We start from the raw sequence: 22,157 nt of genomic DNA, 5'->3' as shown, positions 1-22,157 counted from the left end.
TACGTTCAGTGTCCCTTCTCAGATAAAGGGCCTATCACATGATTATCTTTAAAGCACATCCTATATAGTCCATTTCCATTGGACACAATTTTGATTGACATTAAATTTGACCAACAATGCAGCAGGGGACAAGTCTTCACTACTGTAGTGACATACTGATGCTCACGAAAAACAACTAGCTAGCCAGCCCTTTTACAAACAGGAAAACAATACTTATATTTAAACTGACTTGTCCCATGGCTTAAAATCCCTTATATCGGACAACGCAGCTGTGAACGACAATACACACCGTTGAGGTAAAGTTAATGTCATTTGTAGCTAACAACCTGGCACCCAGTTAGCTTGCTATAACTAACGTTAGCTAGATCGCTGCCATAATGCTCATAGGTCATGGTAGTGAGTGGCGTTACTGCAGCCTGGTAAGCTAACTACACCAGTTACCAGATTGGTTCTTCTAACTACTTTACAAGTCACTAGTCAACCTGGGTTGCATACTTTCTAATCGTGTATTCATACTCACGTCAACATTTCAGTGCTGCTTTGGTCTAAAGTTGACTTAGCTACAGTTGTGGATGCATGACGAGAATCTGAAAGATGACGACTGAGACCCACGTCAAGGACATCAAGCCAGGACTCAAGAATCTCAACGTTATCTTCATCGTACTGGAAACCGGTGAGGGTGGGCTGTTTCAATTACTAACTAACTCATAACAGTATTATTAGGAATCAAATGTTAATGATCTTGTAATGCACTGGGGTGGGGAAAAAAGTAATGTAAATTCTTATACAGAATATAATGGTTCAACAGTGAGTAACATCCTTCTTGTATGCCACTATATAGTCTAATGAGAACTGTTCATGTTGGTTTATTTGAATCATGCCAGGCATCAAATAACTTACCTGTGTTGAACCTTCCCTCTTTTTTTCACAAGTGGATGTTTGCGCTCCTCACAATGAGATGACACTTTCCTTGTACAACTAGCTTGGTCCGTCTTTGTAAAAAAATCAAAAGCCACGGATTTATTTGTCCCTCATAACCCCTCACACAGGACGAGTGACAAAGACAAAGGATGGGCATGAGGTGCGGACCTGTAAGGTGGCCGACAAGACAGGCAGCATCAGCATCTCTGTTTGGGATGAGGTGGGGGGACTAATCCAAACCGGTGACATAATCAGACTCACTAAGGGGTGAGTTATTGAGTCACATCCCAGTCAACACCTCCACTGGACGAAGTTCCAAACCTACTACTGAGTATAAAATTAATACAGAAATAAGACCACCCCGTCATCATGTCAGCTTTACCAAACCGCATGAATATGTGCCATACGTTATTAGTAGTCTGCAATCTTGTATTGAAATTGCTGCCTTTTTCTCCAGATATGCGTCTGTGTTCAAAGGTTGCCTGACTCTGTACACAGGCAGAGGTGGAGAGCTGTTGAAGATTGGAGAGTAAGTCCTGTAGTTGCAGCCATGTAACTGTTGCTGAGAGATGCATGTAATGTCATAAGTTACTGGTCTAAACTAATGCCCACTTAATGTTTTGTTCAGGTTCTGCATGGTGTACTCCGAGGTGCCAAATTTCAGTGAGCCTAACCCAGAGTATTCTAACATGGACCAGATGAAAAACAAGACGGTAAGGGGTGTTCTGAACTCAAGGATGTCTTACTACAGGATGCTTTACAGAAGGATAGGGGGGAAATATTGTTAAGTACCTTTTTCTTGTACTGTTTGAACATATTATTTCATTCCCAGGTACTCAGTGACCAAGGAAACATACTGAACAATAATTCAGCTGGTAAGTCCACTATCAGAGGCCAACAAAAGTAGTGACATCAAATGGAAGTGTTTCGGCAACTACTTTTGTTTGTGCTTTTCAACAAACGTAAAAGTTGCTTATTTGACCTGTGAGTGGCTGGTTCAGCCACCTTCAGTGTATAAGCAGCAGTCTTCATTTTAATTGTGAACACTAACAACTTTTCCTTTTATAACTTTATGAACATTAATTTGTACATTACAATTTCTTATTCTAGGAAATGACACTACCAATGGGAACGGTGTAAATTCACAAGGTTCCGGGAGCTCAACTACCCCTCCGCAGGGAGGGCGGGCTGGCAGTGGTGTCAGCAGCAGGGCAAACAATCCAGGAGGGACCACTGTCAATGGAAAGGAGACCAGACGTTCTACCAAAAGATGATTAGAGAAGAGAGAAGCAAAGTCCATCACGTGCCAGAAATTTCAAATGAGAGACTCTACCACTGAAGACTCATGTTTCTTTTACAAACTGTGTAATCAGTCTTTATATATTTGTATTATTTAGTTTTGTTGAAATTACCATGACTTATTTTATTTACTTGTCTTTGTAAAGTGGGTTAAGAATTAGTATCTTAATTAGGTTTGTTTAAGGAACACAGTTCACAAAAGCTGTAACAAGAGTTTCCCTTACATTACTTTTTTTACAATTAAGGTGTAATGGGAAGGCATGTGTTTTTCAAAGGAAGACAGGCAGGGATGTTACCATCCCTTTGTTTAAAATGTGATACTTTTTTTTAAACAATTTTCTTTAATTTTCTGCACTCAATGTTTAAAGTTTTCCCATGAGATGTCTAAAATATAAAATTACTCTTAGTTAATGTGCTGTGTAGGCTCTGTGTTCAAAAAGTAGCCTAAGGCTGCCAGATGGGTGTGTAGTTGGATTTTGGCAATCAGAAACACAAGCATATACAGTTGAAGTCGGAAGTTTACATTACACTTATGTTGGAGTCATTAAAACTTGATTTTCAACCACTCCACAATTTTCTTGTAAAACTATAGTCTTGGCAAGTCTGTTAGGACATCTACTTTGTGCATGACAAGTAATTTTTCCAACAATTGTTTACATATTTCACTTATACTTCACTGTATCACAATTCCAGTAGGTCAGAAGTTTATACACTAAGTTGACTATGCCTTTTAACAGCTCCAGAAAATGAGGTCATGGCTTTAGAAACTTCTGATGGGCTAATTGACATCATTTGAGTCAATTGGAGGTGTACCTGTGGATGTATTTCAAGGCCTACCTTCAAACTCAGTGCCTCTTTGCTTGACATAAAAAGAAATCACCCAAGACTTCAGAAAAAAAAACTGTAGACCTCAGTCTGGTTCATCCTTGGGAGCAATTTCCAAACGCCAGAAGGTACCACGTTCTTCTGTACAAACAATAGTATGCAAGTATAAACACCATGAGACCACGCAGCCATCGTACCGTCTCCTAGAGATGAACGTACTTTGGCGAAAAGTGCAAATCAATCCCAGAACAGCAGCAAAGGGCCTTATAAAGATGCTGGAGGAAACAGGTACAAAAGTATCTATATCCACAGTAAAACGAGTCCTATATCAAGAAAGGAAGAAGCCATTGCTCTAAAACCACCATTTAAAAAAATTCTGATTACGGTTTGCAACTGCACATCGGAAACAAACATCGTACTTTTTGGAGAAATGTCCTCTGGTCTGATGAAACAAAAATAGAACTGTTTGGCCAAAATGACCATCGTTATGTTTGGAGGAAAAATAGGCTTGCAAGCCGAAGAACACCTTCCCAACCGTGAAGCACGGGGGTGGCAGCATCATGTTGTAGGGGTGCTTTGCTGCAGGAGGGACTGGTGCACTTCACAAAATAGAGGGCATCATGAGGAAAGGAAAATTATGTGGATATATTGAAGCAACATCTCAAGACATCATTCAAGAAGATAAAGCTTGGTCGCAAATGGGTCTTCCAAATGGACAATGACCCCAGCATACATCCAAAGTTGTGGCAAAATGGCTTAAGGATGACAAAGTCAAGGTATTGGAGTGACCATCACAAAGCCCTGACCTCAAGCCTATAGAAAATTTGTGGGCAGAACTGAAAAAGCGTGTGCGAGCAAGGAGGCCTACAAACCTGACTCAGTTACACCAGCTCTGTCAGAAGGTATGGGCCAAAATTCACCCAACTTATTGTGGGAAGCATGTGGAAGGCTACCCTAAACGTTTGACCCAAGTTAAACAATTTAAAGGCAGTGCTACCAACTACTAACCCACTGGGAATGTGATGAAAGAAAATAAAGCTGAAAAAACAAAAACACTATTATTCTGACATTTCACATTCTTAAAATAAAGTGGTGATCCTAACTGACCTAAGACAGGGAATTTTTACTAGGATTAAATGTCAGGAATTGTGAAAAACTTGAGTTTAATGTATTTGTCTAAGGTGTATGTAAACTTCCGACTTCAGCTGTATAAAAGTGAACAAAAAACAAAGTAGATATTAAGCAATAGCACTTTATTTAAACAACCAATCCTAAGCCACAACACTAAATGACAAGACTCATAGGCTGCGGCATACATTGTATAAAATTGATAAGGTTTCAATGCCTTGGTTTGTTAAGTCTCTCCTGTAATGTCAAAGGTCAATGCAGATTACGTTGTTTGATTCACTCAAATCATTATGCATGTAAATTTTTTGTAACAAATAACCATTCACTAGCACACTTAATGATATACCAAGGCAAAGTGCTTTCAAGGATTGCATTATCATGACAGTTGGATATTTGTTCAGGAGTGGGAGGGAGGGGTTGTATGTCTCTTTTAGGGCATCTCTTAACCCCTAATGCTGCATCGCACATTCCTCTGCTTCAGTCAAAATCTCAAAGGTCTGGGGGGGGGGGGGGGGGGGGGGGGGTAGTATGACAAATGATTCATTTATTTTATTTTGAATGCTTAAGGCTGGATACGATAACATTTACCTTCACACGTAAACACCACATTCATAATCAGACTTCAGTAAGAGCCTTAGTTATTTGTTGCTTTTGTAATGAAGTTAGATGCACACACATTCTCCCAATCTCTCGTAGTTTCACACAGTTGCAACTGTAAACTTGATGTTTAGACATATGGCTCAACTTACAAACGTACAGTAAAAACCCGGATGATTACTGGTGGTTAAAGGATACTTTCAAGGGGTTAAATAAAAGCAATCATAAAGTACCTTGTTGCGACAAGTATCTGAAGGATAGCAAACATGTACCACAGACGAGGTTCACGTGTATGCTACAACAGACCTTAAAGAGATTTCATTCTGATCATAATACAGTTTGGCTTGACATTCCAGTGGCTGTTGTGATATATTATTTTTCCTTTCATTTTACATGCTCGTACACACACACAAAATCACATTTGATTTGTCTTTTAGATTAAAAGTGATTAATATGCGTTCATATTTTTGAGACACAAGTATAGGTGGTTATGAGCTAAGAAGACAAAGATGAGTTGTGCATCAAGGAGGTAGGCAAAACATGATCATAGCAATTACATTAGTAGCAAAAGTAATCTTTACTTTCATAATAGCATGGACTTTGTATCTTGCCAATGAGATTCCATTTTGGATGAGAGACCGTTTTACCCTATTTCAATTCCTTAATTGTAATTTATATATTTTCTGAGGTAATATGATTTTAATATCGCACAATGAATGTCATGCTAGTAAAACCTATAAGAATTTTTTTGTTGTTGCTGTAAGCAACTGAAGGCTCTAGAAAATATACAATACTGAATGCAGGCATGCTCAAACTCTCCACCAGGCAGCAGTAGCCGTAATTTACTTCAAAACAGAGCCTAAGGTGCAAGAGAAAAGAGTGAAAAGTTGATAAAAGGCCTGAAAAAGCATTTTATGCATTTTCACTTGCTCACATTGCACCACCTGAATTTATAATTAGGCCTAAATGAAGCACAATAAACACTTTCATGATCACCTACAGTTCACACTGAAGTCACATGAGAGGTTAACATGCTGTCCTAAACATTGGCTTGGCATATCCTATCCATTCTAAGGACCACAACCAGATATGCAATTTTTTTTAACGACTTGTCCCTGACATGAAATTCTTGACCAATTCATAACTTTAACCCGCAACTTCCGAGATGGTGAAAAGAATTGCAGCGAAACAAGGAGCCAATGAAATTCTAGCAGAAGCAATGTGGACAGGACACTGCTAGCCAATCAAAGCACATAATAATTCAAGGTCATAGCCCGTAGACATGGCCTGTTATATTTTGCCTGGCTGGTCTATGGAGTAAACAAATCCCCACCTCATACAAAGCAATGTCCAATGACTGAATCAAAACAAGATGCCTCTGCCCTCCTGAATAAGAGCTTAATATATCCAGAACCAAAATAAAAAAGGAGGGCTGCTAAGGCAAAGGACACGGCCAACCACCAACCTCAAGCTTTCAATTACACTAGAGTTTTACATTTTATTCAAAGGGTCAGTTAATGCATATTAGGCTACCACACATACTACGTAGAATACTGTACCAGAAACCAGTAGGCCTAACCTTACATATTATAATCTTCAAATATGCTCAAATTAAAATAATCACATTTATGGACTCAAACCAAAAACTATTAGACCATAGCACCAGAATCTTACAAACATCACTTGTGTTTCAAAGGGAATGTACTTCGTGTTACCAATTAGAAACAAAATAACAATATTCTTTACGGTATTTGTAAACCAGGAAAGTGTGTAAAGTAGTACAATAGCCATCAACAAAGACACTTTTTCTTTGCCCTTTTCCTGATAGCAGTTCATATTGCCATCTCACACTCACATTCTTGACAACATACTCACTAATGAAGACATGACATCTAACTGCCCAAATCATCACACAAACACAGAACTCTATGCCTACTCACTGTCCTATAAAAGTAATCGCTACATCCTTAAGTTCTATGGCATAGCAATCCATTGTCTTTCTTGTCCACAAATTACAATCTTCTACCACCAACTCAAACCAAACCCAGTGCCTTGATGTTACCATGAAGATGACATATATTATACTTAGAACATATCGCAATACAGAGAACAATTTCTATAAAACACAAACATAGATGCCCAAATAAAGGGGTTGCATACAAACTAGCTATTAAATGTTTAAGCTACAACTTTTAAGTTTTGATTATCTTAAGTGTGTTCTTTTTTGCCTTCAAATACTTGAAATACGGTTAGAAGGGGTTGTACAGACACCAACTAAAACTACATCCCGATCAAATCAACATATACACTGCTAAAATGGTACTACAAATGTCAAATATTAAATCTCTCTCTCAGCTTTATAATAATTCACCATGTTGATTTCAATACCATTTAGTTGAGTAAGTAAATCAACAATCTCTACACACTACTGTCTGCAGTGCATTTTTAGTGATGTGCTTAGAACATCCAACAAAGTGCACTTGCCAATATTGCTTTTGTTATGAATTCACACTACAACTTCAGTATTATCACTACAGTGATCCAAAACTATTTCACTGTGTGGTTTTTCAGGTCCCTTAAGAAAGGCTGTTCATTGAAAAATATGGCAAGCCAAGCAAGACTAAGGCAAGAATCAAACAAGAGCTAAATAAACTAGTCAAGTTGTACATCCAGGTGTTTGGATTTATGACAACAGCACGAGTGTTTCTTTGGATTTGTGCTTTGAAAAATGTATCCAGCCAATTAACAATTTCTCCAGGATTCAAGCCACAGTGGACCACATGGATGATGAGATTGGGAAGCACTATAGCATAGCATCATGTTTTGTATTATGAATGAACAATGGCTCACTAACTTCACCCCGTCTGTGATTGTGAGTAGTTGTGCGACCTCAACTTTTATCAACAATAAGGCTTTCAGTTGGCATGAATGGAAGACCAATTTCTTGATGCATAAAATATAAAAATCAGACTTCACTATTTGCTCAATTGTTTTCTAATGTCACAGTTTAGTATACCTGTTTGTATCAGGACAAAGTGTCAGTCAGGATTGTATTGACAGTAATAGAGGATCTGAGTTTTGCCGTTTACAAGTTCAAATAATATTCTTTAACCAGCTTCAATTTTCTACGACATCAAAATAGATTCCAACCCCATAATTTTGAGCAGCCATGTGACATACAGTATAAGAATGCACACAACTCTCATAAATAAGGTACTTTATGATGGATCTAAAACCAGTTCCGTTCTGAGACATCTCTTTTGCCTACTAAGGCATTCCTTTAATGTAAATATCATGATTTAATATCCTTATTCACCTATTTGCATTGTCCATCCTATGGGTAGTTGTCAAGAAGCAGTCAAGTCATGAAGGAACCATCAAAACAAAGAGAAAAAAGTTAAATGTTTTCATGTTGCATAATATGTTTCAGATAACATTTACTCTCCAATGAGGTTCAATACATTAACAAAATGCACTGGCTTGGATAAAAATCATTGCGAGATATAACATCTTGAGGTAAGCTGTTCGATGTCTGATTATGGCTAATCAAGTAATACATGAAGTCACACAATAGAAAGTGTCGACATTACTCTCCACTAAGACAAAAACATTGCATCCCTTTAAAGAGTAACGTTACTCTTAGATAGTATTTTTGGAGTGAGAGGTCAACTCAGTAACTGCCCTTAAAGAGGAAGAGAAAACGGACAAAATAAAAGCAATTGGTGTGTCGACATTTTGTCCCTGAAGTTTTTCAAAGCAGCCAACTACTGGGTTGAATAAAGTGAATCCAAGGATCAGTATGCTTTGTTTTGATCATAGGTATATGTTGCTAAGCCTTAACTACAGAGGCACAAGAGAGACAAACGTATTCAACCAGTTCCCACTGGTTAATTCAGGACCAAACAAACTTTGGACAGTACAACAGGCCACACCACCTATGAGGACTATAATGCAGAAAAGAGCACTAGCTACATGCGTGCTAACAAAAAAATTACGGCCTCTGTAAAAAGAAAAGGCCAGAAGTCTGGAGTCAATATATAATTGTTAAATTCTATAACCAGTTTATTGTGTTTGTTTTTATTTATTTTCTCCATGACCTAAAGTATATGTGCCGCGATATACAGGGGTATGGGCAATCCCACATTAAAATGGAACAAATGTCAATTGTCTCTCAATAATAATGTTAGACACGTGCCAAATTCTGCAAAATTACACTTCTTACTGCTACATTTCAAGACCTTATTTTTGAAGTGGGACCAACAGTTTTAATCCATTTTAACAAGCATTTGGAAGTTATGATTGAATAAGCATGGAAATCTTTTCCACCTTGTGTAGTTGTACAACAATGACAAATTAACAATGAAAGCATAAACATAATATACAATCAAAGAATCTGAACATCTCAAATAAATATGTTGTGTACATAGACATAGGACAGACATGCAGCAGTTAGAATCATGGAAGAACTTAAAGGGATACTTCGGGATTTGAGGCCCTTTATCTACTTCTCCAGTCAGATGAACTCGTGGATAACATTTTTATGTGTCTGCGTACAGTTTGAAGGAAGTTGCTAACTAGCGTTAGCACAATGACTGGAAATCTATGGGTCTCATTGGTCCTCATTGCCAAAACCCCGAAGTATCCCTTTAATATTGAGCTTCACTCATGGATCTATACTTAAGACATAATTCCATCCATATCAAGAGGTGTTTGTTTTGGTGATCAAATGTAAATTTATGACGGACTATAACATGAGATTACTTAACTTCTTGTTAAAATCCACTTAAATATAACTTACCGCATCTTACATGTTAATTTATTCACTTTTTTTGTGAATTGTAGCCACTTTGAAGAACTCTTTGATAACAGTACACCGATGACAAATAAAGATCTAATTCAGCAGTTTAATTATGCTTCGAGAAGAGAAAACGTTTGTGTACTCATGATTCGAAATAATATTTTAAATGGAAATAAAAGAAAAACACAATGGTAACTGCCTAGCTATTGCCTTCATCCAATGAGTTTTCAAGTAATGAAGGACACCGATGTCCTCGAGGTACAGTCATTGGCAGATATCCCAGAGGAATACGCTATGGACAGCATCACCATGGGGATCACTGGCATAACCAAAAGAAACCAACAGCCTCTTTGTTTCTAACTTTATCCCTTCCACACCTAATTTAGGAGGTTATTTAAAATCAGCATGACATAAGTGTTCGTTCTCAGATGAATGCTTTCTCACTTGAAGGACAATAGTGTCAAAAGTAAAAGTTTTTCCTATTCTCCAATTTCAACATGACCCTACTTAGTCTTTTTTTCCACTCACATATCTGATGGCAACATTTTACAAGTTGCCCAAAATCAAGTACCCTGAATTTTTCTCAAAAGAAAAATGGAAGGAAACAAAGATGTTGAATATGCTTCCTTTCAATAGTTATTCCCCCAACTTAACATGTAACTCAGTTTACAGTATTCTGACTCAACTACTTTTGTGCAATTTTACTGTCTACTAGCCACTCTGCCATATTGTTTTCGATCACGCTCAAATAAAATGGACTTGATCAGTCTTGCATCATGCAAATTACAATGACCTAATGCTATGCATTTCATTCCTCCCCTTGCCCAAAGCTCCCATATCACTTATTCCTACAATCTGAAGCACTGAGAAAGTTGTCAATTTTTGCAATTTCAGCCATTGTAAGGTATTATTGTCATTTGTCAAACTTGACCTTTACTTTTTTAATCTGCATAGACACTTCCTTTTTCCATAGGCAGACAAACAGGGATTTCTACGGCACTTGTGGGTCTAGGTAACAGCATGGGGTGTTTTTAAGGACGACTGTTTTGATATGGTATTGATGTAAGACAAAAAGGGACACATTCCCAAATGCAAATCAGAAAAAAATGGAGTAACAAAACAACGATTCATAATTTGAGAGGTATTGTAAGGCAATCTTGATAGAAAAAATGGCGAGTACATGATTAACAGGAGTGATTGCTCCTGTGCCAACTGTTGACAAAATAAAACTTGAGAGGAAATAAAATAATCCCGTGACTACAAGAGTCACAATGATTATATTGGAGTGAGGTTTGTACTGATAGACATAAGGCAGTGCCTTCAGAAAGCAAAAAAAAAAAGAGAATCACATTTTGTCCTGAATACAAAGTGCTATGTTTGGGGCAAATCTAACACAACACATTACTGAATACCACTCTCCATATTTCCAAGCATAGTGGTGGCTGCATCATGTTATGGGTATGCTTGTAAGCCAGCAGCATAACACCCTGCATCTCACTGCTGGCTTGCTTCTGAAGATAAGCAGGGTTGGTCCTGGTAGAGAGACCAGATGCTGCTGGAAATGGTGTTGGAAGGCCAGTAGGAGGCACCCTTTCCTCTGATCTAAATAAAATATCCCAATGCCCCAGGGCAGTGATTGGGGACATTGCGCTGTGTAGGGTGCCGTATTTCGGATGGGACATGACTCTCTGTTGTCACTAAAGATCCCATGGCACTTATCGTAAGAGTAGGGGTATTAACCCTGGTGTCCTGGCTAAATTCCCAATCTGGCCTTCATACCATCATGGCCCTCTAATCAGCCACAGCTTACAATTGGCTCATTCCTCTCCCCTGTAACTATTCCCCAGGTCATTGCTGTAAATGAGAATGTGTTCTCAGTCAACTTACCTAATAAAATATGGGTTAAAAAAAGAACTGGAGAGTTTTAGGATAAACACAATAAATGGATTGGAGCAAAGCACAGACAAAATCCTAGAGCAAAACCTGGTTCCATCTGCTGTCCACCAGACACTGGGAGATTAATTCACTTTTCAGCAGGACAATTACTTAAAACACGAGGCCAAATCCACACTGGAGTTGTTTACCAGGAATACAGTGAGTTTTCCTGAGTGTTACAGTTGACTTGATTTGGCTTGAAAATCTATGGCAAGACGTGAAAATTGTTGTCTAGCAATGATCAACAACCAATTTGAAAGAGCTTTAAGAATTTTAGAAAATATTAAAAATGGGCAAATTTTGCACAATCTCGGTGTGCAAAGCTCTTCGAGGCTCACAGCTGTAATCGCTGCCAAAGGTGCTTCAAACAAAGTATTGAGTCAGGTATGTGAATACTTAAGCAAATTAGGTATTTCTTCATTTTATTTTCAATACATTTGCAAAAATGTCAATAAAAATGTTTTCACTTTGTCATTATGGGGCATTATGTGTAGATTGGTGAGAAAAAAGTAATATTTAATACAGCCTGAATTCAAAATTTAACACCAAAATGTGGAATAGGTCAAGGGCATAAATACTTTCTGAAGGCACTGTATGCACCACATTGTTAGGCAATAGACTAACCCATCCGCTGAATGCAATAATACCCTTCAATGGCTCAAGATAAAACACAATCCTTCTGCATCGATGCACGAGGAGAAGGCAGAGGTAAAGATGTTGCTTTAGTTCATTTTTCATTATTGTCCCCATCATTTCTATTACTTTTTTCCTAGTTAAACAGTGCAGAAAAAATGTCAGTTATTCAACAACCAAAACCCCTGCTTTAATTTAGACATACATAAAAATAAAAAAAATCAGCAATTGACTAATATGGCTCAGTGGAGATGTCTGCAAATGTACGTAATATCTTACATTTCTGCACTTAATCAAACATGTTCTTGAGTTTCATCCCCTGCTTTTTTTTTTTTTGAAAGGCAGTGCAAGTATACTTTCCGTTTGAAATGTATTTTGGGCTGCGTACCTTTGCACACCAAGGGGTGACCCTCAACTCTTCACTGCTCCCTTATGCTGATCCCAAAGAGAACCATAACCCTCCAATTAAACCGTCTCTCTCATACAAGCACCCACACATCACACATGATCGTGAAGATCAGTCACCAGTTCATCTACTCTCATCTCTCCATTGAAGGTATTGTCTTCCCTAAATATAAGTTCATATCTACATAGGTAACCTATGTAAACACACACATACATATAGAGATATTAAATATACAAAAGTGCTTATTCTTGAAATAAGTGCTTTGGGTCAGGACTGAGTGAAAATAGAGTTGTTTGTTGTTGCATTACTGAAAATCGAAAAATGCTTTCCATTGTTCTATTGCCCTAAAAACACAATACTAGGGTAATCCTTGTCCACAGTGTAAACGGAATGGTTAAATAGGGAGGGAGGAAATAAAAACATAAAAAAGGGTCTTGGCGGTATATCATGAATGTAATCCTTTTTAGGCTTCTAACCTCCACACACTCGACTTATGCTTTCTTGACTTACGCTTTCTTGAACCCCTAATTGAACAATTAGGTGTTCAGTCCCACATGAAACGTGTTCCAAAAGGGGATTTTTGTTTTCAATGTCGTATCTAACCAGCCTAACAAAACCACAGGCTAAACCAAATCTATGGTCAATGAAATGTCACACAATATAAGATAAACAATGGATGGGACCTAGTTGTGAGAAGTTCATATTTCAACCAACCCCAAAAATTCTAACATAGCAAGTCACCCTTGAACATAATAAGAACATTATTTAATGGCTTACTATTCGATGTGATCTCACGTCATTGAACTAAACCTTCTCTGACATCATATAAAAGGGCTTATGTAAAATGCCACAAAAAGTTCAGGTAGCTTAATACAATCATTTTTTTCAGCATATTAGTATAAATGTGAGGAACAACGACGACACTGGTTTTGGCATTTGCTATTCCTACATGTAAGGGATAGACTTCGTCATCTTGTTTTTTTCTTAAACGCTTTGACATGAAATACCTTGTAGAATACCAGTACTGGCCACGGAACAGATAAGCTGTTTTTTCTCTCTGTTTATCTATTTTTTTCCTACATTCTTTTTTGAAACAGTTCCTTCCCAGCCATATGGTTGAATGCACCAGGAACTGACAATGAATCTCAGTCTGCAAAATTATTCAGAAATTGATGCAATGTTTTTTTCTTATATAAATAATAGTATGTACATCTAAAGAGATGTGCTAAATGGTTTCGATATTCCATTCAAAGAGAACAATTCTAGGGGTAACATTAGGTTACACAAGTGATAGGACTGAGGCATGTCGAGAAAAAAAAAAACTATTCAACTGAGAAAGGTGGATGAGGTTGTCAGTGTATCACACGATAGAGGTATTGGTACCAGACATGCCTACATGGTGTTCTTGTTGACGCAAAAGAGAAACGGGAGCACACATACTTGAAAATGGGTGTAAAAGAAATCAATCACTTTTGGTATTCTTTGAAATTCAAATAAATAAAATCCTCTAAGACACTTCTTAAACAACTTCCGAGATGCAGTTACTTATATATAAAAGCCATTGTGACGCTGATAATCATACATTTAAAAAAGCTTTTAAAAAAAGTAGCTGTCCATACATAACCACAGCAACGGAATGCAGATATTTTAGTTTTCAGTGTTAGCCATATGTTGTGAAGAGTAAAGATACTGGTACATTACCACTACTTTCACAATTTCACTAATCTAAGCCAAACTACATTTATGTAAAATTGAAAATACATGAACAAAATAGGATAATGCTTAATATTACAGTACACCATGGATTTGAAATGTTCCTGAATTCCAATTAGTTTATGGAAGTGTGAGTAAGATCAAATACTGATAGATTTTGTCATCTGAATTTTTTCAAATCGCTACAACCACATGAAAACAATTACAACAGAGTGAACATAATTTGAATTATGTTCTAATTAACATAACTAACAATCTTCATAAATAGCTTAATCAAGTGAAACACAAAAACTAATTTGATTCAACTAATGTGCAAAAGAAGACAGAAGCAAACAAGTATGGCTGTTTGGCATGAATAGATAAATAGGTTAAAAAAAGGGAAAATGACATGAACCTTTCCACTATAGCAAACAGCAGGGAAATAAAAATGCTATAAGAGTTTGAAGGCTGTCCTGTGACTGAATATTGCTTCCAATTCCAAATAACGTAAAGAGTCAAATTAAACATTACATGTAGATCCGCATTGACGGAAACCGTGAACACAATCCATGGAAAAGGCAGCAATATTTTAGCAGCTATATTAAAAACACGTATTTTCTCATGGCTCTGTTGTGCAAACATATTTGACTGACAATTCACAAGTAAATGTGACGTCGGTTTACATTGTGTAAACAAGTGTTTATACAACAATAGCTTATACCGCAATCAGTATGTGTGCTAAACCCATCTTTCTTTAAAAAAACAGAGTTTCATCAGTTAAAAATGTCCCACTAGAATTGTTCTCTTTTTAAGTCTCAAATAATCAGGGATAAGGTGGGAGATCAGAGGGCATAAACTAGTTGGGGATGAGGGGGTGGGGTCATCTCTCAGTAATTCTCAGTGTTCCATAGGCACAACATTGTTTAAATATCCAGAAACGCCTACGACAGTGACAAGCGGTAGTGGGGTTCAGGCAAGAATCACAACTTCTTCCTTTAGTATGGACTCCTTGAGAGGGGGGCTAATGCAGAAACCCCCAGTCAGGCAGTGTCTGGACCCGTTGGATGGTGTCACTCAGATGGCCTTAGCCATTAGGAAGTGCTTGTTGTCGGATGTCTAGGGGAGTAGACACCAGCTTGTAACCGCTTATTTTTAAATCTATGGGGTTTCTGTGCAGAGCTTTCAACTCTCTCTCTCTCTTCAGAGACGCACAGCACGGGAAATACCCACACATGCTGCATATTGCACCAGTTTAAGTCAGAGGAGAAGTTGGAGGCACCGTTCTCCTTCTACTAGGTCATCGCTTTCACTGGGATTTGCGAGGTTAGTTTATTCGTTGTTGAAGTGCAATATCAAAAATTCACCAAAAATGTAAATTTAATTTAGAACTAAAATACTGTAACTTGTCACACATGCTTGTGAATCTGTTAATTCAACAAAAACATCCATGATAATATCGTAAGGGGTAAAAATCATCACTGCTGGTAGGATTTAGAGGGACTCTGTGACGAGCTCTGTCCTGGACACTGGACAGAGGGTGTCTTACCTAAGCCCAGGCTAGTGACGACAGACAAATAAACAATGAAAATGATGCCAGAGAGAGGCAACTAATTGCATATAGGTTTGACTACACCCATTAGGGATTTCGTTTTTCTTCAAACAGACAGACACACACACACACACATCCAAACACACACACACGTGAAACTAAGTATATTCCTGCTCTTGTTGTGTGTTAGAAAGGGGGGGGGGGGGGGGGGGGGGTGTTGTAACCCGGATCATAGTGGATTAAAGAGGGGTGATCCGGCTAGTTAGAGATACAACGGGACAGGGGCACCTAGGGTATGGCGGTCTGAGGGGGAGCAGGTTTGGGAGGGGGTTTCATCTCACTCGGTGAAGCAGCCGTCCAGGCCGATGGTGCCATGACGGTCCTTGGCGTAGGTGTGGCGCAGATTGCCGTTGGGCAGGGGCCCGCAGGCGGCGATGCCACAGTGCTTCAGCAGGTTGAGGCCAAAGGAGGAGGCGGCGCTGGCGTCTTTGGGAGGGAAAGGCTTCATGGTGGAGAGGATCAGGGCCAGGCAGTCCGCCACATCCTTGTTAGGGGCACAGGCCAGGGCCGGGGTGTGGCCTGATGAGAGGAGAAACAAACAAAAACACACAATTGATTAAAAGACGATTCACATTTAGGAAGGACAAATGATCTTTTATAAAATTCTCAATAACAACCTGGTTAGTCAAGAGGGCTAAGCACTTTTACTCAGAAACATATACACACCAAAACGAAATAAGCAAATGGCCACCTCACCCAGTGGCATAGGCAGAAACTGATGTGTGGCTGGGCCTGAGTAAGTGACTGGGCCAACATTTTCCAGAAAAAAATATGGCCAAAATACCCCATCATATTTAAGTGAAAATTTGTTCAATTATATTGTATAATTGAAAACACAAAAAAATGGTACATTTGACAAAGAAACACTACAAACTAGGGATGTGCATGGTTATTTGAATATCTGAATGGACGTTAGTAGTCGAATAATGGTGAGTATTCATTTTTGAGACCAAAAAATGTATAGGCCAAATTGAACATTTCTACTTTTCTAAATGACATCAAATCAAATGTTATTGATCACATACACATGGTTAGCAGATGTTAATGCGAGTGTAGCGAAATGCTTGTGCTTCAGGTTCGACAGTACAGTAATATCTAACAATTCCACAACAACTACCTAATACACAAATGTAAAGGGATGGAATAAGAATATATACATATAAATATATGGATGAGCGATGGCCGAGCGGCATAGGCAAGATGCAATAGATGGCATATACACACATATGAGATGAGTAATGTAAGATATGTAAACATTATTAAAGTGGCATTATTTAAAGTGACTAGTGATCCATTTATTAAAGTGGTCAATGATTTGAGTCTGTATGTAGGCAGCAGCCTCTCTGTGTTAGTGATGGCTGTTTAACAGTCTGATGGCCTTGAGATAGAAGCTGTTTTTCAGTCTCTCGGTCCCAGCTTTGATGCACCTGTACTGACCTCGCCTTCTGGATGGTAGCGGGGTGAACAGGCAGTGGCTCGGGTGGTTGTAGTCCTTGATGATCTTTTTGGCCTTCCTGTGACATCGGGTGCTGTAGGTGTCCTGGAGGACAGGTAGTTTACCCCCGGTGATGCGTTGTGCAGATCGCACTACCCTCTGGAGAGCCCTGCGGTTGAGGGCGGTGCTGTTGCCATACCAGGCAGTGATACAGCCCGACAGAATGCTCTCAATTTTTTGCATTTGGAGAAGTTTGTCAGAGTATTTGGTGACAAGCCAAATTTCTTCAGCCTCCTGAGGTGCGCCTTCTTCACCATGCTGTCTGTGTGGGTGGACCATTTCAGTTGGTCCGTGACGTGTACGCCGAGGAACTTGAAGCTTTCCACCTTCTCCACTACTGTCCCGTCGATGGGGGGGCATCTCGTCGTTGTCCCTGTAAGCATCTCGTCGTTGTTGGTAATCAAGCCCACTACTGTTGTGTCGTCTGCAAACTTGATGATTGAGTTGGAGGTGTGCATGGCCACGCAGTCATGGGTGAACAGGTAGTACAGGGGGGGGCTGAGCACGCACCCTTGTAGGGCCCCAGTATTGAGGATCAGCGAAGAAGAGATGTTTCCTACCTTACCAATTGGGGGCAGCCCGTCATAAAGTCCAGGACCCAATTGCACAGGGTGGGGTTGAGACCCAGGGCCTCAAGCCTAATGAGCTCGGAGGGTACTATGGTGTTCAATGCTGAGCTGTAGTCAATGAACAGTATTCTTACATAGGTATTCCTCTTGTCCAGATGGGATAGGGCAGTGTGCAGTGTGATGGCGATTGCATCGTCTGTGGACCTGTTGGGGCGGTATGCAAACTGAAGTTGGTCTAGGGTGACAGGTAAGGTGATATGATCCTTGACTAGTCTCTCAAAGCACTTCATGATGACAGAAGTGAGTGCTACGAGGCGATAGTCATTTAATTTCTGTTATCTTTGCCTTCTTGGGTACAGGAACTATGGTGGCCATCTTGAAGCATGTGGGGACAGCAGACTGGGATAGGGAGCGATTGAATACGTCCGTAAACACACCAGCCGGCTGGTCTGTACATGCGGCTAGGGATGCTGTCTGGGCCGGCAGCCTTGCGATGGTTAAAACGTTTAAATGTCTTACTCACGTCAGCCACGGAGAAGGAGAGGGGGAGCCTGCAATCCATGTGTCATTGTTCCATACAAGGATATACCGTGACGTTCTAAATTATTAAATTGAATAAAACAAACTTTTCAATGTCGTTTTTATGACGTGTTCCCCATAAAAAGACTGGTAGCCTTCACGTGTGTAGCTATTTTATGTTGGTCAAACAAAAAGGCTCAATTTGTAGCCAATGGAATTAGACTTCACTAAATGCAATGCAAAGTTAGATCAATTCGGAATATGTGACTTTTGTGTTTAACCCGTGATTGAATTTTGAAATATTGTGATAGGCTACTTTAGAAGATTCTCACCCAGAAAGACTCAAAGCTGTAATCGCTGCCAAAAGTGATTATAACTGTATTGACTCAGGGGTGTGAATACTTAAATAAACAAGATGACTTTTATTTTCAATACATATTCTCACTATGTCATTATGGGGCATTGAGTGTTGATGGTTGAGAAAAAAAATACATTTAATGAATGTTGAATTCTGGCTATAACACAACATATGTAGAATAAGTCAAGGGGTATGAATTCTTTCTGAAGACACTGTATATGTTTTAAGCCAGCCTGATTGGTTGGGCCAGTATTCAATCTGGCAGAGCATCGACCCAGCCAGGCCCTGCAGTGGCTTTGACTATGCCTCACCCAGAGGGGTATACTACAATTGAAGCAAGGGTTTTCTAAAGCCAGCCAGCTTCAGTTAGCTTCACATTCCAGCTCAGGCGGGCAGGTAGCCTAGTGGATAGAGCGTTGGACTTGCAAGTGAAAGGTTGCAAGATTGAATCCCCGAGCTGAAAAGGTACAAATCTGTCGTCCTGTCCCTGAACAAGGCAGTTAACTCACTGGTCCTAGGCCGCCATTGAAAATAAGAATCTGTTTGTAACTGACTTGCCTGGTTAAATAAATGGAAAATCAAAAATCTAAATAAAATCCATACTACGACGGTAAATATTGCTCCTCCGCCTGCCGCTAATCTAGCAGGCTTGTAGGTGCTCATGCATGTGGCTAGTCGAATGCCAAACTCTTCATTGAGACAATGCTGAAACATCAATCCATGATCGAGTCAGTGCCACATTGTCATTTGTGCCGAAATCAAAATGAAAGAAAAGTTATGGTGTGAAATAAGCTTGAAATGACTTATCATTAATGGTGTGCTCATCAATCCACATGCACCTTTTTTCCCCAAAAATAATTGTATTAAGTCATACACAAGTTTTACTGTGTGAAGTTTCAAATGCATTCCGTTATTATTAAATGTGCTAGGTATTTTAACAATTTTTTTAGCACACAAACCATTTGATTAACAAAATATTGAAATCCGTAGTCTTCCTCAAATGAAGGGCATGATGATGACGGTCCTCAACTCGCGGCTCGGACACTTCATTCAGGGAAAATTGAGTTAGTCATGAGTTAGCCTGCCCTGGAGCAGGTTAGTTCTGAAGGATTCATTGCCATAGAAATGTACCTGGCTAAAAGGTGAGCCACTTTCGTGGTACCGGTTATGCCGAGTTGAACTCAGTTAATGAAAGTTACCTCGTACGTAGGATAGGGCTCTGGTCTTTTTTCACTAACCGACACTGGTGACTCACCCTCCTCATCAACAGCCATCACAGCTGCCCCCCGGCTGAGCAGCACCTGCACCACCGTAGCCAGACCATTCCTCGCAGCGATATGAAGGGGCCTGAGGAGGAAGAGGGGAGAGACAGTCAATAGACCACCTGGGTAAACAAATCGCTAGGTTATTACGGTGTTAAACAGCCCCAGCTTCAACTCTAACTTGTCCCAACTCCTGGAGTTAGGAGTCACACCGTTTGAAAGTTGGAAAGAGCTGAGTGAGAGCTGAAGCTGGGGTTTTCTACAGTGTTGAACAGTGTTATTAATGAAAGGCTGAGTAGCTGAGATGATGGCTCACATTTGCAGTGCACCGTTTGTTGCATTGATGAGGGAGGGGTCGCTGATCTCTCCCAGGATTAACAGGGCACACATCTCATGAGCCTGCCGGAGAAAACACATTAAGTAAGTAAGCCTTGTCCAAACCAGAATGGCCCATAGAGCAGGAGCCTATCTTCTGTCCCTGTAGCGTGAGACAGCTTGATGTACCAGTTCCCCCTGGACACTACACCAGAGTCTGTCGCCGGGAAACACTAGGATTGGAACATCTAGTACTCTGATGCCACCCCCAAAAAAATCTAAAGGAAGTTTGTTTTTAAGTGTCTATCCTATATCTGAGATATAAGATCAGGAGACATTATATAATATAAATATATATATATATATATATATATATATATATATATATATACATATATTATTTTTTGGGACATGTTTTTAACCCCTTATTTTTGTTAATAAACAGTCTCCATATATACAGTACTTCCATAAAATGTTTGACTGGTACCGGGGGACCTCCAGACGAGTCTTGCGAGGCTTGTGGGAGTCCTAGAGCAAAACAACCGACATGTACAGTACATGTTCACCTTTACACAGATGGGTCATATCAGTGTGAAGGCTAAACTGTTCGGACGCTACAGACAATTTTGTGAGAAGACCGATTTTCTCATGGTCTGACAAACACCGTTCCAGCTCTGTCACCTTTCACTGCAGAGGTAGAAGTATTGCATAGGTGGCGGATTCACACCTATCCAGTGAAAAAAAACCTGATATCTCTAGCTTACACTGACAGATTTAATGGGGATATTTGTATTATGTTAATTCGATTTCTGCAGGGGCAGAAAACAAGTCAGTATCTGGTGTGACCAACACTTGCCTCATGCAGCGCGACACATCTCCTTCGCATTGAGTTGATCAGGCTGTTGATTGTGGCCTGTGGAATGCGGTCTCCCTCCTCTTCAATGGCCTACTGGTTAGAGCGTTGGGCCAGTAACCAGAAGGTTGCTGGATCGAATCCCCAAGCTGACAAGGTAAAAATCTGTTGTTCTGCCCCTGAATAAGGCAGTTAACCCATTGTTCCCTGATAGGCCGTCGTTGTAATTAAGCATTTTTTCTTAACTGACTTGCCTAGTTAAATAAAATAAAAAATAGCTGTGAAGTTGTTGGATCTTGGCGGGAGCTGGAACACACTGTCATACACATCAATCCAGAGCATCCCAAACATGCTCAACAGGTGACATGTCTGGTGAGTATGCAGGCCATGGAAGAACTGGGACATTTTCAGCTTCCCGGAATTGTGTACAGATCCTTGCGACATGGGGTAGTGCATTATCATGCTGAAATATATGATGGCAGCAGGTAAATGGCACAACATTGGGTCTCAGGATCTCATCATGTATCTTTGTGCAATCAAATTGCCATTGATAAAATGGAATTGTGTTTGTTGTCCATCAGTGTTTGTTGTCCAACGTTGACCTCAGCAAACCGCTCACCCACACGACGCCATACACGTGGGTATGCAGTTAGACTTACTGCCAAATTCTATAAAACGAAGACGGAGGCAGCTTATGGTAGAGAAATGAACATTAAATTCTCTGGCAACAGCTCTGGTGGGCATTCCTGCAGTCAGCATGCCAATTGCACACTCCCTCATAACATGAGGCATCTGTGACATTGTGTTGCGTGACAAAACTGAACATTGTAGTGGCCTTTAAGTAACATGCCGTTTAATCAGCTTCTTGATATTTCACACCTGTCAGGTGGATGGATTATCTTGGCAAAGGAGAAATGCCCAAAATTGTGCCCAAAATTGTGAC

At 39.6% G+C, this 22,157-nt stretch overlaps 2 protein-coding genes across 6 annotated transcripts in view; one reads left to right on the top strand and one right to left on the bottom strand.

The window, feature by feature from the left end:
• Positions 1-85: 85 nt before the first annotated feature.
• Positions 86-2,788, top strand: LOC109891223 (SOSS complex subunit B1). Of its 4 annotated transcripts, none has more exons than XM_031825356.1 (7): positions 86-419; positions 534-673; positions 1,050-1,188; positions 1,379-1,450; positions 1,550-1,634; positions 1,754-1,796; positions 2,032-2,788. In XM_031825356.1, exons 2-7 carry the CDS (start codon positions 595-597, stop codon positions 2,193-2,195), a joined length of 582 nt encoding a protein of 193 aa, XP_031681216.1. In that variant the 5' UTR covers positions 86-419; positions 534-594; the 3' UTR covers positions 2,196-2,788. The 4 variants fall into 4 exon arrangements, with proteins under 4 accessions (XP_031681216.1, XP_020339187.1, XP_020339186.1 ...); XM_020483598.2 differs by having other exon boundaries at positions 93-296; XM_020483597.2 differs by having other exon boundaries at positions 105-419; positions 534-679.
• Positions 2,789-4,277: 1,489 nt separating this feature from the next.
• LOC109891221 (serine/threonine-protein phosphatase 6 regulatory ankyrin repeat subunit C) overlaps positions 4,278-22,157 on the bottom strand; it is a 41,705-nt gene continuing 23,825 nt past the window's right edge. The window contains exons 26-28 of one of the 2 annotated variants that reach the window (XM_020483589.2): positions 20,363-20,445; positions 20,040-20,131; positions 4,278-16,362 (exon numbers count right to left, since the gene is read on the bottom strand). In XM_020483589.2, coding sequence (XP_020339178.1) covers positions 16,121-16,362; positions 20,040-20,131; positions 20,363-20,445 — 417 coding nt within the window. In that variant the 3' untranslated portion in view covers positions 4,278-16,120. Of the gene's footprint in view, positions 16,363-19,983; positions 20,132-20,362; positions 20,446-22,157 lie in introns of both variants that reach the window. The other variant, XM_020483590.2, reaches the window with a different exon arrangement.

The sequence above is a fragment of the Oncorhynchus kisutch genome, linkage group LG5 (genome assembly GCF_002021735.2).
Source record: "Oncorhynchus kisutch isolate 150728-3 linkage group LG5, Okis_V2, whole genome shotgun sequence".
NCBI classification, from domain to species: Eukaryota; Metazoa; Chordata; class Actinopteri; order Salmoniformes; family Salmonidae; genus Oncorhynchus; species Oncorhynchus kisutch.
This window is presented reverse-complemented; position numbering and strand designations above follow the sequence as displayed.